This window comes from Arachis hypogaea, chromosome 3 (genome assembly GCF_003086295.3).
Source record: "Arachis hypogaea cultivar Tifrunner chromosome 3, arahy.Tifrunner.gnm2.J5K5, whole genome shotgun sequence".
NCBI classification, from domain to species: Eukaryota; Viridiplantae; Streptophyta; class Magnoliopsida; order Fabales; family Fabaceae; genus Arachis; species Arachis hypogaea.
In genome coordinates, this window is record NC_092038.1 from 100,015,770 (window position 1) to 100,033,315 (window position 17,546).

Consider the following 17,546-nt stretch of genomic DNA (forward strand, 5'->3'; position numbering starts at 1 on the left):
CGGATCTAAAAGTAAAAAATTAAGTTTAAAACCATGTCAACTAACCAAAAAAACAGAAATTTGTGTGTTCGAGAGAGAGGTAATAGAATGTCTGGAAAATGAGAAAAGACAAACAAACAAGTGAAGAAACTAGAAATGATTTAAGGTTGATGCTACGACAGATATCATATTGAGGATTATAGTGATGATAAGAGAATCAAGAAAATTAAGAGAAGAAACAGAAAACTAAATTTACCAAAAATCAGAGAAATCTATTTCTCTTTTAATATTGGTGAAAAGGAAATATTAGAAAACAAAAAATAAAGTGACAATTAGATACTCGAAGATAAGTCTTTTAAGATAGTAAAGTGTATACATATATGTTCTTCTATTAATGAATGGTGCAAAATAAAGTAAAATTGTCCATGTATTATGTTATTTACCGTAATGCATGCCTTGTTCCTGTTACATGAGCAAAAAAATAATATAATTTTAGATAGTGAAATATTTATTATTTTTTGAGTTTTCGTACACCATTTATCAACTATTATCTGTTATTCATAAATCTTATCAAATCAGGTAAAATTTCACTCTAAAAGTTGTTATCTACATTACTATCTTTCCTAGATAGACACGTCAGAGAAATTAACTGTATATATAAGCATCACCATAAGTTTTAGTTAATGAATGGGTTAAGTACGATTTTGGTCCCTAAGATAGGGGCTAAAAATTTTTTTCGTCTCCAACCTTTTTTTGCTTACAAAATCATCCCTAAGGTTTAACTTAGTTTTTAAATTGTTCTTTTTACCAAAATTTTTAATTTTTATTACCAAATTATTCTTAACTAAAAAAAATATAAAATAAATAAAAAGAAAAAAAAAAGAAAATGGGTTAAAGGAAAAGGAGGAAGTGAATCACGCTTGGGGGTGATCAGGGAAGAAGAGGTGGAAGGGAAGGTGGGAAAGGGAATCCGCCGCCGCTGCTTGCAGTCACTCCTCGTCGTTCGCGTTCTCGCCATCAAATCTCGCTGCTGCTCCTCTTCCTCGCTCGATGTCGAGGCCAGCAGATCTGTGAGGGTGGACATCGCGCACCGCTTGCCGTTTCTGCTGCTCCTCCTCGTTTGGTCACCGGTCATCACTACTCCTCGTCGGTCGCCGCTGCTCCTCGTCACTCGCCGTTGTGCTTTATTGTTGTTGATTCTAATTCCATTATGCTTTCATGATTCTAGTTTTGTTTCTCCTGCTTCTGTTTCTTTTGTTGGAGAAGAAGGCAAGACTCTTTGTTGACTTCTGTTTCTTATGGTCCTTAATGTGTATTGCCTTGTTCATCTTCTATGTATAGCTTCTGCTTGTTGCCTTGTTTATATGGTTGCTTCTGTGATGGAGAAAAAAAAAAGAATAGAACATGAGGATTTTGGAGAAGAAGGAGAAGAATATTTTAGTTCGAAGGACAATTTTAAAAAAGTTAAACCTCAAAGACAAATTTGTAAGCAAAAAAGGTTGGAGATAAAAAAAATTTTCAAAATTATACTTAACCCTTAATGAATTGATAGAAAGTTATCACGTGTCCATCGTTTGCTATCGTGAAGGACCAAAATTGGTATTTTTTTTGTTCAAAAACTAATTAGTCCGAAATCAAAATTGTAAGAGACCTCATTGTCACCTTACTCTAAAACAAAAGAAATAGGTTACAAGTTACAACATTACGGTATCGGTATGTGCCCCTTATCTCATGGCCACTTTTTTTCCTTTCCCAAAACACAGCTGAACAAGCAGAGTGCACCCTTACAAATTACCAACACCGTCGGTTTAGATAATTACATCAACGCAGACCTTTATTCAATTTAACTGTTGCTTGAATATTGAATCGCCACTCTCACTAGAGGATACAACAGGCAAAGACATGAACTGCAACGCAAGTAACTCGTCTCTGCTATACTTCAGCCTTTGATCTATGCCGAAATAAACCAGAAAACTGAAATTAATATCATAAAAAAGAATACCATCTCAAAGATTACTAAGGCAATAGAATTCAGTAGTGCGGTAATACCTATAAAATCTGGAGATATAGACAAGTTTTCTTTCTTTTTAGCTGCTTGCGTAGCCTTTGAAGTTAACTGAGACGGAGAAGGATGATTTGGTCCACCTTGGTGAAGAGGAACAATGGTAACAAGTTCATGCTGTACTTCAATTTGTGGATGAATTCTACAGAACGACATGATAGTGTCCTCAGTTAAGAGCCAACAACCTCGGAGGTCCATTAGTTTCAGTGTTTGAGGAGGTTTAAACATATGAAGCCCATAATTTGTCAATACCGCATCACAAATACTAAGACTAGTCAATTTAGGAATTGATGATAAATAGTAAAGTGAGATGTCTGCAAGTGACGCACTTTTAAGAAATAAATATCTCAGCTCTTTGAAGCTTGACAAAGGGCTTAAAGCTTCATCCCTAACTCGTGTGTGTTCCAAATTCAAGCTTTCTAATTGTTTAAGACTTTGTAGAGCTGTTAGAGAGTGCGGTGAGCCGTGGTCGGTATTTTCCTGTGGTAAGCATCCTGAGTATACATATAAACATAATTAGCATCAAAGCAGCCATTGTATACATCATGATCAGAATATGTCAAGTAAGCAAATACCTTTCACCATTGTATTGCTAAGGTCAAGAACCTTTAAAGAAGGCATCATGCTGATATACAAGATGGCAGTATCATCCACCAGTGTCTGAGATAATGAAAGCATCTCAAGATTGGAGACATGTCCAGCTAAAATCCCTATGCCTGCGGAGCTGACCTTAGTACCAGTCAGATTCAAACTCTTCAAGCTTACACCAACACCCGCGATCATTTCAATCGAATCATCAGTGACCATGCAAGAGCTGAGATTGAGCTGTTCTATCACTTTCAATTTACTCAAGAAGAAGAATTTACTAAGGCCAGAATGGGCTACATCGAGAGAGGACAAAAAGTTTGTATTGGCGTGTAAGAGAAACTCCGATTCGCTCCGGAATGTAGCGCCGGAGAGAATAAGTTTTGCCAAAGGAGCTTCATCATCTTCAAGTATTGAATCAATAGTACAATTACTCATGTTGAGGCATTCAATAGATGATAAATTAGGCAATTTTGTGACACTAGTCCAAGCAAGATTTAGATAGGTTAACTTGGGGAACTTATTGAGGATGTTAGCCCCTTCATTTGATACCTTACTACCCCATAGATCAAGATATTCTAACTTTTCCAGTACCTGAGACATCACGACATTGAAGTAGCGTTTTCATGAAGCGAACAAAACACGAAACTCGATAGAAATCAATAAAGGAAAGATGAAAAAATAACCTGTAAAGATGTTAAGGAGACGTCATCAACAGGTAAGCCGCCTAAGTCGAGAAGAGAGAGGTTTTTAAGGGAGGCGAGAAGTTTGATGCCTTTGGCGGTGACACTTGTTTGCGAGATTTGTAATTTCTGGAGGTTAGAGAGAGAGAGAATGTGATGAATAGCAGCGTCGTTGAGCTTGGAGCAGTTAGAGAGGTGCAAGTGGTTAACAGAAACCATTCCAGAAATAGGCCAAAGAGCAGAAGAAGTGATTCTGTGGCAATCGGAAAGGTTCAAATACCGCAACTGCCGAAACGCTCCCAAGTACGCAAGCCATTCTGCATCCACGTTGTTAACGCCTCTCAAATCAACTTCTTCGGCGCTCTGTTTGAAAACTTCTAGAAGCGACGGGTACAGGAGCCGCCGGGACACCAGGCGCCGGATGAGGCCGTCGGCGAGATGAGAAGGGAGATGGTCGAGGGTCCGCCTCTGCATCCGCCATTTCTGGATGCTCTCTCTGCTCTCGCACGCAGCTTCTATGCACAGCCTCACCAATTCGCTTTCACTCTTCCCTTTCATCGTCTCCATTTCTTCTGAAACCTGTGTGTTGTGTTTGTGTTTGTTTCGAGTTTTGACTGATCTGGGATCGAGAAGAAGCTTCCTTCCTTCTTGAGTGCAAAAGCATCCGAACATGGGCCTCCGCCATTAACCTCTTGGGCTTCAAGTAACGTGCGCCTCTATCTTTCCTTTCTGGTAAAACCTTCTTCATGTTGACTTGGGCTTTAATTTTTATATAAATATAAGTATATAACTTTTGTTGCAAGTCGAAAGAATTTGGATCCAAGAATTACATTCCGAGTTAATAGTCAAATCAGTTCTTGAAAGATAAGGTATTTTTTAAATTTGTCTTTAAAAGATTTTTTAATCAAATTTAACTTTTAAAGATTACGAATTAATCATATTTATACTTCAGTTATTCCATTCACAATTTTCGTCAGAAATTGATGGTGTAAAATGTTAACTGATAACACACGACACATGTTCAATTAGACATTGACTAAATATATTTATGAAAATCTATCAATTTAGTTACTATATCATATTCGGAATAAGATTTCTGTAATTGAAAAAAATGACTAAATTAATAAATTTTCATAAACATATTTGGTCAATATCCAATTAGACATATCAGGTATTATTAGGGGTGGCAACGGGTAAGGTAGGGTAGGGTTTGAAGCCAACCCTAACCCTACTCGCGGGTTGAGATTTTTATATAAACTCAATCCTACCCTACCCGCGGGTTATAAAAAAGATTCAAAATTATTATATAACTTCATGATAATTTAAAATAGAACTGACTTTTATGTAAAAAAAAATATTAAATTATCAATTAATGATTTTTTTAGTGGCTAAGGATCTTTTACATTTAGTGAAAGGTCTTTGGTTTAACATCCACTTGAAACATATATATATATAGGGTGCGGGTTGATCGGGTAGGGTTGAAGTTCAACCCGCACCAAATCCAACCCGTACCCTACCCTACCCGCTGCGGATCGGGTTGGGTACCCGCAGGTAGGGTACATGTTGCCACTCCTAGGTATTATATGTTATCGATTAACATTTTACAACATCAATCTTTGAAGAAAATTGTTAATGGAGTTACTGGAGGATAAATATGATTAATTCACAATCTTTGAATGACCAATTTAATTAAAAAAAAAACTTTCAAAGTTGAATTTCAAGAATGTCTTATCTTTAAGGCACTAATTTGACTATTAACTCGTTATATTCCATATATAATAAAATGATAAAACGAGAAAAAATAATTAAAAGACCTAACTCAATGATAGGATTTAAAATATGACTTGAAAACACAATATAGTGTAAAGTGACAATTAAGTCTATGAGAATTTTACGTTCGAATAAGTTAGACCCTGAGAAAAAAAAGTAACAATTAGATCCCCTATGAAATAAAACGTGGACACGTTACATTCTTATGTTAGTAAGACGAATGGCGCCGCTGACATGGACGGTTAATGTGATTGAGGTGTCCGTTAAATGCCACATTGGAATTACTCTAAATGATGAGGATAAATTGGTCCTTCTATGTTATTTAATTTTAACATGTTCCAAACCCTAATTGTCCAGAATCTCAATTATTCACCTTGAAACAAAACCTTAGCACAACACAAAATGAATAGCACCGGAAGCTCAGGAAACACGAGGCGCCAAAGTAAAAGAAATGAAGACAGCAGTTGAAATTATAGGGGTGACTCAACACATGAAAGAGGCTTCAGCAATAAATTGCTCCCAAGTGTAATTGTCAGCTATATGCAACAATATACAAGTCTGGAACAGTAAAAAATTCATATAGGTTGTTCTTAGGGTGCACAAACTATAAGGTAATTGTTAATTTAATTTATTTTTATTTTTTGAGTTTTGAATGTTCCATTGAATTAAAATTCATATCTGTCATTTATGGTATGTTTTTTTGTTCTTATTACAGAACAATTTGTCATACAGCAAGTTTTTTAGATGGTTAGATGATGTTACTGGAGTTGTGGAGGTTCAAAGTTCAAAACAAGAAATAGAGGATAGATTAATTGATTTAGAAGAGAGAATTGTGAGATTTGAAATGGATTGTAGAAATTAGAAAACTCCAAGTAAAATTACTCGTAGTAGATTTAGAAATGTTTATTTTATGACTGATTTTTTAATTGTAATTATTGTGAATGTCTGGAGTAAGGGTTCTGGGTAAATCATATTAGATAGCTAATGCATGAATGCAATAGTATTTATAATTGTATTATTATGAATGTAGTAATGAATAAGTATTTTTGAATCATTGTATGATCTATGATGGATATTAGTGCTAATGAATATGATGTTCACATTGATAAAATGAAATAAATAAATCACATAACTATAATAGGCATAAGAGCATTGTTATATTATTTAAGCTTTCAAAAGATTGTTTTCAATTACAGGAATTCATCCAAAGAGAGATTGAACACTTGTCTGCGTAATTAAATCAAAAGAAAACCTACATGAAAATATTATCATAATTGCATAATATATATATATATATATATATATATATATATATATATATATATATATATATATATATATATATATATATATATATATAGTGCCTAATTCAAAATAAGATTAAAGTTTAAAGAAAGTCTGCACAAAATACTAGACAATTATATTTAAAATACAAATCGATCATATCTAAAATACTACAGTTTCATCCATTCAAGACTTCAACTAAGACTTAAATTTAGGGATGAGAATGAACTAAAATATTCTTAAAGTTGTTCTCGAATTTGTTGCAGCCAAAATTTTTGTAGAAATACCATCAATTGAACTTGTTGTTAATTGTTGTGGTGGAGCTTGTTGAGGCCTTACAATTGATTGATTTTTTCTAAATAAAGCTGGATTCAGTGGATTAGCAATAGAAAATTTTGACTGGACTTGAGTTGAAATTCTAAATTAGGCAGTTGTTGTTGCAGTGAGCCTACTATGGCCTTGAGTTTGGGCTGGAAGCCTCATTTGGTTTTAGACTAGAACAGGAGGCCTATATTGGGTTTGGGCTTGTCCAAGAGGCTTGAACTGGGCTTGGGCTTGGTCTTGTCCAAGAGGACTGAATCCTATGGACCTTCTTGTCCTCCTTTTTTTCTCCTTTGCAGCATCATCCAATTGGCCCTGTAATGTTTACATAAAAATACAAATACAGTAGGAACAATATCCTCCACAAAGAATTTACAGTTGCATCAGTTACATGTGTTAGGACTGGCAATACATACCCTACGCACGGGTACCCAACTCAGTCCAACCCGTTCGGGTAGGGTAGATTATCTGACCAGATGCAGATAGGGCAGAGTGTGGTCTGGGTAGTCCTGTAGGTAGGGTACAATACGGGTGTAGGGTGTACCCTACCCTACCCGCACCCCCTATATATAACATGTTTTATAAAAATTATATACATAGTGAAGGAGGTGAAAGTTGAACATTCAACCTCCTTCATGTGTAGCAAGTGAGCAACCACTAAACTAGCTAGTTACTTTGGTAATATATATCATTTGTATATTTATGAAGTTAACATAAAATAAAAATTAAATAAAAATAAAAATCATATATAATTCATCATTCAGAAAACAGAAACCCTAAGATTAACTGGGAGTGTCGTTTCTTCCCAAAGCCATAAGCCTCACTACAAGCCCCAACTCTCCTTGGGTCCTTCCTCGTTCCTCCATTGCCACAACTCTTCTTCCTTCTCCGTGCTCTCCTTACAACGCCGCTGCTTCGTGTCCTTCTCTCCTCTCTATGTCGCTGCCCCGTGCTCTTCTTGGTATTTTTCAATATGCTTATTTGTTCTTCATGTAATGTTTAGTTCTTGTAAATTTCGCGCTCATCATGTTGATTCATTCAGTTGGCCGGACATAAAAATTGGAGCTTTACTTTGCGTTTGAATCTGTGACTTTGTTTCCCTTCTAATTTATCCTTTCTAACACACTTTTGGTCTTGACTGAAAATTTTCTCAAAGTGATCTTTAACTTACAATATTTTGGGTTCTTTTTATAATTTATTTATTCATTAGGGATTTTGCTCCTTCTCTATATTTAAAAGATTATAATTCTGGGGTTCATACTTTTTCTATTTCTGTTGATATATTTTTTTTTTGGCTAGTTAGTTTATCCTTCAACTTTATGTCCACGAGGCCATGTTTGATTTTTTTTCATTTTTTAAAATTAACTATGATAAATGTAACCGGCTCCTTCGTTGATCTTTTTTTTCGTTTGAATAGATTCATATTAAATTGGTTTTTCGTATATTGCATTTGCTTGTTTATTGGTCCTTGTCCATCTCAATCTGTCTTGTTTTAAGACAATAATTCTTGCAATTTTTGTGCTTATTCTGAATCTTAATGATTTTTCAGCATGCTTAAATTTTTAATGTTCATTATTTATTTTATTATTGTGTAGGCAATAATGGATAGTACCAACATAGATATAGTGGCTCAAGAACAACAAGAAAAAACTCCTATTGAAAAAACTGCTAATTTTATTCCGGATAAATCTGCCTCAATTGAAAATAGCAACAAATCTTTATTGAAAAGTGTTTATTACCAATACTTTAGTAGATATAAATAGGGAAAAGAGTAGAAGGCAAAGTGCAACCATTCTAAGTCTGTTATTGGTGCCAATCCAAGGAATGAGACTACAAATTTGAAAAAATATGTGCTCCATTATTGTAAGAGAATAAAATTAGCAAATTCAAGACAATCAACAATTGTCAAATCTCTTCAAAGACATGGAAAGAATAATTTAGATGCTTTTATATTTAATGTATCTCACACAAGAAAATTGATTGCCAAGTCCATTTGTATGCATGAGTATTCTTTGTCATATGTGGATCATGTTGCAACAAGGGAAGTGTTTGCTTCAATGCAACCAACGTTTAAGATGCCAAGTCAAAACACAATCAAGAAGGATACTTTTGAAATGTACGAAGTGGAGAAACTTAACATAAACAAAATGATGGATGCAAATGATAGTCGAGTAGCTATTAAAACTAACATGTGGACTTCCAACTAGTAAAAAGGATACATGGTTGTTACAGCACACTACATTGATAGTTCATGGAATTCGCAAATGTGAATATTGAGGTAATACCTTAAACTTTACTTCTAGTATAAGATATGCTTTCTAATGCTTGATGTACTTGTGATATTTTTATCTAATATATTTTTAATAATTTTTACCTTTACTTATGTTCCTACTCCTCATTCAAGTGAGGTTCTCTCTAATGCATTAATGAAAGATTTGTTGCAGTGGAACTTAAATAGAAAATTATCAACTATTACATTGGATAATTATTTTACAAATGATGCTATGATTGATATGTTATTGGGACATCTAAATTCAAATTATTTGTTGCTATGGGGTAAGTTATTGCATATGTGTTGCTGTGCTCATATTTTAAACATAATTGTGAAGGATGGTTTCAATTTCGTTAAAGAAAGTGTGTAGAAAATTCGTAATAGTGTGGTGTATTGGATTTCGACTAGTAAAAGACATGAAACCATTGTGAGTTGGTGTAGTAATTTAGATGTTCCCTTTACAAAAAAATTATCTCTTAATTGTATGACTAGATGGAATTCCACTTATGTGATGTTAGAAACTGCATGATTGTACAGAGATGTCTTTGCCTAACTAAAACAAAAAACTCCAATTATAAAAGTGTGCCAAGTAATGAGAAATGAAAACTTGCAAAAGAAATTTGTGGTAAATTAAAACTTTTTTATGATGTGATTTAGTTGTTTTCTAAAACTCAAGTTCCAACTGCCAACATTTACTTTAATAAAGTATGTGATATACATGTTGGATTGGAAAAATGAGTTGCTTCTCCTAACGCATTTATTAGTAGCATGGCATGTATGATGAAGAGAAAGTTCTATAAGTATTGAAAAAAAATTCATGACATTATGGGTGTTACTGCAATTCTAGATCTTAGGTATAAACTTGATGGGATTGAATATAAGTTTGCTAGGGTATGTGAAGATCGTAATGGATGCACAAGGAAAGTTGAGAATCAAACAGGCATGTTATGAGTTACTTCATGAATATCAAAAGAATACATCTAATTTAAGCAATATGTCAGTGGAATCTACACAAGAGCTTAGGGTTAATGCAAATGAAGATGATGATGTTGGTTATCAACTGTATATTAGACAAAAAAAGAAGGAAAAATGTTCATTTGTGAAGACGAAATTTGATCACTATGTAGAGGAAGATGTTCATCCTCTAACTCCTGATTTTTGATATATTAGTTTGGTGGAAGATAAATGGAGTTAGATTTCCAATTCTTCAAAAAATTGCAAGAGATATATTTGCCATTCGTGTATCTACTGTTGCTTCTGAGTCTTCTTTTAGCATAAGTGGTTGTATAATTGCTACTCATCATGGTAGTCTTCATGAAGATATAGTACAAACTCTTATGTGCAATCAAAATTGGTTGTGGGCAGCATATTATAAAAGAGGTTATTTATGTTTTCAATTTTTTAATTCGTTTAGAAATTATAATTGTGTTAAAATTATATATAATAAAATTATTGTATTTGATTTTTAGGTGAAAAATCTGATTATTAAACTGCAAATGAAGATGATGATGCATTTTCTGAACTAACGGAAGAATAATTTTGCAAGAACTTGAAATTAGAAGAAATGTTTGAAGATATTTATCTTTGTTTATGTTATTTTAATTTTATTAAGAACTTGGTAATTATGATATTTATAATTTTATGTTGGAATTGTTTAGGACTTTATTGTTTTTATTTTAATTTAAACTTAGTTTTTTATTTTATTAATATAACAATATGTATGTTTGTAATTTTATGTTGGATTTCTTTAAGATTTTATTGTTTTTAATTTTAATTTGAATTTAGTTTTTTATTTTTTATTTTATTAATATGTATGAAATTTGGAATGATTGAATTTTATATTTACTTTGAAAAAAATTGATATTTCTGCGGATAGGGTAGGGTAGAGTTTAGAACTTTAGGGTGCGGATAGGGTTAAGATTGAGAGATTCTTAACGCGCGTGTAGGGTAGGTAGAGTTTTAATGAGATTTTCAACCCGCGGGTAGGGTTAGGATAGGGTCCAAACACTACCTTACCTTATCCATTGCCAGCCCTAGATCCATCGGTCACAGTCCCATGTTGAACAACATCATCAGAATTACTTGCAACATTTGTGATGGTTTTCAGTGGCTAAGAGAAGGGGGTTGAATCTTAGCCCCATTTTTGCTTGATTACACTTGCTGGTCTTTGAGGAGATTTTTTAATTTTGTCTCGTCCCTAGCCACGAGACTTTTATTTTTGTCTCGTCACTTGGCACGAGATATTTTCAGTTTTATCTCCTGTGCAGTAGAAATAGAAATGAGTTAGAAGAGAGAGAAAATTACACCCAGATATATCCTGGTTCAGCTGCTAAGTGCAGTTCTCCATTACAACAATGATGGAATTTCACTATAATCTTCTTGATTACAGACTGTAAAGTGCTAACCCAACTTACAAGGGGATTCCCACAGAATTATGATACACAACACAGATGTACAAAGGAACTCTAAGGACATCTATGGCTTTTTCTTTTAATTTTGCACTCTCTGCCTTTTTTCGCTCTATGAATTTTTCATACAAACCTCACTGTTTGCCTTTTTTCCATGAGACTCAAGACATGACAAAATTAAATAGAAAAATGCAAAACAGAATACATTGAAAGAGAAGAAAATCTGTTAGCTTAGGTAGCTCTGAGATTTCTGTGCCTTGCACTCTCACTCTTCTTCCTTGAATCAAGTCGTGGCTGTTCTCCCTTTTTATAGAAGGAAGAAGCCTCCATAGTTGAAGCCAAAAACCAATCCAACTTCTTCTTCTTCAAGAAATATAACCAGTTCGGCCAGAGAGAGAGAAAAGATAACTCATGCAAAACCCAACATGCAATTACCTCTAGTCCTTCCTTGGTCACCAATCTACATCAATCCGAGCCCTTCATCTTTTCTTGCTCTCCAAGATGAACTCCTGGCCCTTGATGCTTCATGATGATGATAGTTTCATCTGCTCCTATCTCTGCCTCTTCCATCACGTAGCCACTATAGCTACCTCCTGTGGTGGTTGAGCAAGAATCAGAGACAAACCATCCCTCCAAGAATCTTCTCTTTGCTGGCCGAATCTCCTTCTATCATTTTTGGTATGGAGAAGCCAAGATCTCATCACCATATCTTACCATAAGTGATAAGAATCTTAGCCACTACATTTTTTATGTTTTCTTGCCATCATTATGATGGTCTTCAGACGTGCCTTTCCTTCTTTTTGGTAGCTCAATGTAGCTTCCATGGCTGCTGTGTAATGACCGAAAGAGATAAAGAAAGTTAAGAGAGAAGAAAGAGAAATTTGAACATTAACTAATGGATTTTGATAAAGCAAAATAAATGTCCACTTCCCTTTTACTGAGTAACGTGTAGCTTAATGATGCCCATCAAATCAATGACCAACTCTCTCTTATGTTTTCAATGCATATATTAACTTCACTTTAATGAAATTTGAATTCCATCATATGGTGAAGTGTGAGATCCGTTGAAGGCATAAGGCAATAACAACATTTGCTTTCCTGATTAATTATTTTCGGATCATGCATTGGGTTGTATAGCAAAACATGATTAACTTGGGCTTGTAGCAATAATGGATCAATTTGGCCCAAGTAACATAATAATCAATTCAGCCATACTCATCATATATTCTTGCATCAATGCTGATGTATTTAACCGATTGGGCTTAATCAAAAATTTCTGGTCCAAATATCATAACCATGTTTTCAGCCACCATAATCACAATATCTTAATATCAAGGCTGAATATTTTTTATACAATTGGGCTTGCACCAGAATTCTTTATTTTTGGCCCAAACATACCTGCATAGCAAAAATTAATTTATTAACATATGTGAATTAATATTTTTGCTATTTTATCAAAGTAATAATGTTTAGTTATCACAAATATTAGCTTAGAGTTTTTCAAACTCATCAATTTGTATTAGTGGCAGATCAATTAATCACATACCCAATTGGTGTAACATTTTAAGTAGTGACATTGGGGTTAGGATTTTCTACTAGAACTAGATTTGGCTGAATAGATATCAATGAAAAAGTTGCTCTAATACCAGACTAAGCATCTAAATAATCAATTAACCATTTTAATAGTAGGACAACTAAACCCCTTAAAATTATTGATAGGACATTTAAATCTCTAAACAAAATACTAACAGATAACTAAAACCTTAAGAATAGTGTGAATATACAATTAACTCTGCTTACTTGTGGCTGTGGGTTGGGTTCAATAATGGTTTCTTGATTTTTTGGTTGGAGAGCATTTTGAGACAGCAGTACCTCTTCTTGTGTATTATTCTTTGATGAGGATCTGGTTCTTTTATTTTCTTTCTTAGTTACTGAAAATCCTTTGCATGTCTTGAAGTTATGGTCAAACTTACCACACTTGCTGCAAGTCACCGTGAAGCTTCTTCTAATTTTATTTATATTTAGCAGTGGCTCAACAAGATCTTTTCTTCTTGTATGTAGCTTTGAACGCCCAGTGGGTCTCTTAAGCTTGGGTGGAATAGGTCTTGATTTCTCTGTCCTCTCCCAATATTGCTCACTTAAAACTGATTGAACACAATGTTGGTATGTAGCATTGAATGAGGTTATTTGCAGCCTTGGGTGACAATAGTCTTCAGGTCACTCATTTCTACAGGCTATTGTAGATATAGCATGCACACATGGCATTCCTGACACATACAAGTAAACAACAACAACAAACTAAATCAGCTAATCCAGTTAACAACCTATTTCTACATGTAATCTAAAAAATTCTATTGTTAGGAAGTTTAGATATGACCTGTGAGTTGCCACACATTACATGTGCATGTGCTTTGACCCAAATTTACCGACACCTTCCTCCGATCACACTGAACCTCATATTTGACTCGATCATCATCACCAATCTATTGTGGCTGCCACTTATCACTAGCCTTCTTTAGCATCTCCAATTTCTTTTGTTGAACTGCTGCAATCTTTTCCTTGTATCTACCCAAAAGTCTCTTGTAATTTGTTATCCTTCTCATAATATAACATCTGAGTTTTTCACACATAGTCAATACTGGTTTAGCCATATAATCCACAATCCTTGAGTTTCAGACCTCACACATGTTATTGGTAAAGTTATCTACCTTAGGCCAGTGACTAAAGTATGTTTTGACCTACATAGCGGGCTCAAACTTAGCCAAATAAGCCCATGTATTTTCATTTATTCTCTTTAGCTTCTCCATACTTGCTTTGAATTCAACTGCAGTTGTGCATTTAGCACACTCCCACACAGCACTTTTGGTTTGCTTACTTTTGTATTGCTTCAAGAAGTTTTTTCAAATGTGCATCATAAAAACTGTGATGTGCATTGGGCATCACTTTTCAAATTGTAGGAACCAGACCCTAATAACAAACACATAAAATTTAGTACCATAAGGATAATAAACAATCAAAACATGCTAACATATGAAGAATATTCTACAAATTTTTCCTTTTGTTGGTCAGATATGAAGCTCTATCCGTGTGTTTGAACATCTCTCAAATCTCAGTCAGGTAATCTCTTAATTTGTCATACTGTTCACTTTTCTTACCAATTACTAACTCTCTTGACTTCTTAAGTGTCCTTTGCATGCTCTCGTAGTGAATTTGCATGTTATAATCATGCTTTATGTGTTCTAATGCTCCCTTTTGGGTGAGCTTTGGCTGTGTCTGTAATCGCTTCTCAAGCTTCTCAGTAAGCCATCTAACATCTGATTGATTGCTTCCAAAGTCCCGATTGCATGTATGCTCAGGAAAAAAGTCTTAATTTAGAAACAATCTTCACATGAATTCTATGAGCAAAACATTAAGAAGGGATAATTTTTCTCAGCATACTTGGCTCTTGATCTCCTCTTGTCAATCTTTTGCCACTATAATTTTTTACCCTGTGCAACTGTCGAGTCCTTTAGCGCCCTCTTAAATTGGTCCAAAGTGTCAAACTTCATACCAATTCCTAGCTTCACTTTCCCAAATTCAGCACCCTCCGAGAAGTCATCAAAACTAGTCATGTGAACATCATTCTCTGTATCGCTTTCAACAGGAGTGTGCAAGTCCTCTGATTCATAGTCAAACACTTTGTCATCATCTGACTCCTTGTGAGCACGTGTTTCCCCCAAAAAGGCCCCAACAAAAATGTCATTCTCAACCTCTTCATCATTTTCTGGATATTCATGATGTTCACAATGTTCTTCATCTCCATCATCTCCAAGTTCAATTGGGTGCTGACTTGAATTAGAGTTTCCCACGTACTGTGTAGCTCGTTGTTGCAGTCTTAAACTCCTCCTCACCTTCTTATATTCCTTCTTCTTTTGACATTTAGGAGAACTGATAAAGATAGGAATCTTTTCATTAGTAACTTTATTTCCTTTTAGAGAACGGTTACTGCTTGTAATCTTCTTCTTTTTCATCACTCTTGCATGCTCCTCTTCGATATCAGTGTCTGATTGGATAAAATCAGGAGGGTATAGGCTTCTACAGTTCATCTTCATCACTCTCGTAACATCATCATCACTGTCATCTTCAGAATTAGGAGGATTACCAGCTTCATCACGCCCTATAGCATCTTCACCACCAAGATTATGATGCTTAATATATATATAGAACTCCTCACACTCCTTGTTTTGCATTTTGTGCTCCTTAAAGCATTGATCTCTGAATCACCAAAAATAGGATGCAAACCAGCTTCAAAATTAGCAACATTCTAATCAAACCACATCATTGCTTTGTAATCATCGTATCCCAAGCTCTTGAACAATTCCTTCAAGTCAAAGAAGTTCATATGGTCCAGATCTATCTCTCGAAACCTCTCAACTAACCCATTCCGGTAACTCAACTCTCCCCATTTGTTCCTCACAAATTTCCCTCCATAGTTGAACACAGGAATAGCAAATTCATCCACCTGCTAAGTAGAAATACAACTATCATTTGAATCAATTGGGACAACATTTAACTAAAGAATTAGAAACATGTTTGCTTTTTTTATTATGACATAAAGTGACACTAGTCTTTCTGCTAATCATTAGATTCAACAATCATAAACAAATAAGCGGAAGTCCCAAAAGTAACAACAAATACATAAATACTTCTAAATGTGGCAAAATGTGTCATGCAAATAAGTTGAAAACTACGGGACCACCATACTTTGCAGAAAATTAAATAATTTGTTCCAAACAATGGGACCACCATGAAAGAAACTGACAAAAGCATCAACATTTTTTATCTGAGTCGAGGATGTCTCCGCTAACACTGGTTCCTTTGATGACGTCGTCTTTCTTGCTGGTACGTTAAAGGAAGAATCGTGACTTTTGTTACCGCAGAGCCAAGACTCTTTGACTTCAGCTTCTCTCCTAGGGTTAATAGGTAAAAACAAAGGGTAACTGGAGGTTAAGGGCAAAGAGAAAAAAAATATAAATGAAGAAAATTTACAAAATGATGTCGTCCAACTACAAATGTGGCAGAAACGGACACGTTAGTTCACGCAATGGGACAGCAAAGTAATTTCATTCCATTTTGTTACATGAGATGACGAAAGGATGTAACGTGCCCAACGTCTCATTTTCTGGGGGATCTAATTGTTACTTTTTTTTTCTCAGAGTCAATCTTGTCCGAACGCGAAATTCGCAGGGACCTAATTGTTACTTTATTCTAAAATATATTTAAGTATAAATTAAGCTAAACATATATCCATAATTATTATCAATAAAAATTTTTAAATAATTTTATTTTAATAAATACATAATAAATATATTAAAATTTAAATTTTGTATTTTTTGTAAAAGTTTCTTTTATTATTAATGTATTAATTAATGAAAAATACTAACGGACTATCAGAATTTATTATTTTTTACCATTACTTAGCCATCAATTCAATTTCTTTAGTCTAGTTCTTTTAGTTTAATAATATAGTAACATACTTTATCAGTTTATCTCATATTTTTAAACATTGATGGCTAAAACCAACAAATTCTTATAATTCTCTAGCATTCCTCTGAATTAAACTCTTAAATTAAATCAACACAATTATTTTTTCGCTTCCGCTAGATAGACAATGGAGAATCTGAACAACATAAACAACGGATTAAAAATTTGGTCTAATGAAGTTAAAAAAAACACTCCACCTAAATTATCCAACCAAAAAGTTTCATTCAGTAATTTAAAAATTTTAACCATCCATTATACCCTAATTTACCAAAGCACTAGCTTCTCCCCCAAAACCTCTATCGTCGCCGCCGTCGCTTGGTCGCCGACCAGCCCCCATCATTGCCGCTGAGATCCTCCTCACCGTCGCTGGTTCATCAACAAAAACCCTCATCGGCGTCCTCTCCTCCAAACTAAAAACGAACGGCGCCATCGGGTTCCTCCTTATTGTCGTTGCTTGGCTTGTCACACACCATCACTGGCGTCGCTCCCCTAGTGAAAATAACCATCCACTTAAGGATAAAAATAATCATCCACATACATAGTGAATTAAACATCCAGCATATTCTAATTATATATAACTAAACTCAATCCAATAAAATAACCATCCACATAAGAATTAAAATAATTATCTGCATACCTGCTAAAATAACCATCATGAA

General features: G+C 34.4%; 1 protein-coding gene across 2 annotated transcripts; it reads right to left on the bottom strand.

Annotated features, from left to right (window-relative positions):
• Positions 1-515: 515 nt before the first annotated feature.
• Positions 516-5,229, bottom strand: LOC112790794 (uncharacterized). Of its 2 annotated transcripts, XM_072233190.1 has the most exons (5): positions 3,313-5,229; positions 2,617-3,220; positions 2,029-2,535; positions 1,812-1,930; positions 516-1,353 (listed from the first exon to the last, which is right to left on the bottom strand). In XM_072233190.1, exons 1-4 carry the CDS (start codon positions 3,979-3,981, stop codon positions 1,818-1,820), a joined length of 1,893 nt encoding a protein of 630 aa, XP_072089291.1. In that variant the 5' UTR covers positions 3,982-5,229; the 3' UTR covers positions 516-1,353; positions 1,812-1,817. The 2 variants fall into 2 exon arrangements, with proteins under 2 accessions (XP_072089291.1, XP_025689150.1); XM_025833365.3 differs by lacking the exon at positions 516-1,353 and having other exon boundaries at positions 1,525-1,930.
• Positions 5,230-17,546: the final 12,317 nt, after the last annotated feature.

What these genes read in the sequence shown, in the direction of transcription:
- LOC112790794 (XM_072233190.1), bottom strand. Translation starts at nt 3,981, where the DNA reads ATGTTCGGATGCTTTTGCACTCAAGAAGGAAGGAAGCTTCTTCTCGAT. An exon ending in TCTCCTTAACATCTTTACAG is followed by an intron (nt 3,221 to 3,312) that starts GTTATTTTTTCA and finishes GTGATGTCTCAG; the next exon opens with GTACTGGAAAAGTTAGAATA. An exon ending in TATATCTCCAGATTTTATAG is followed by an intron (nt 1,931 to 2,028) that starts GTATTACCGCAC and finishes ATTTCGGCATAG; the next exon opens with ATCAAAGGCTGAAGTATAGC.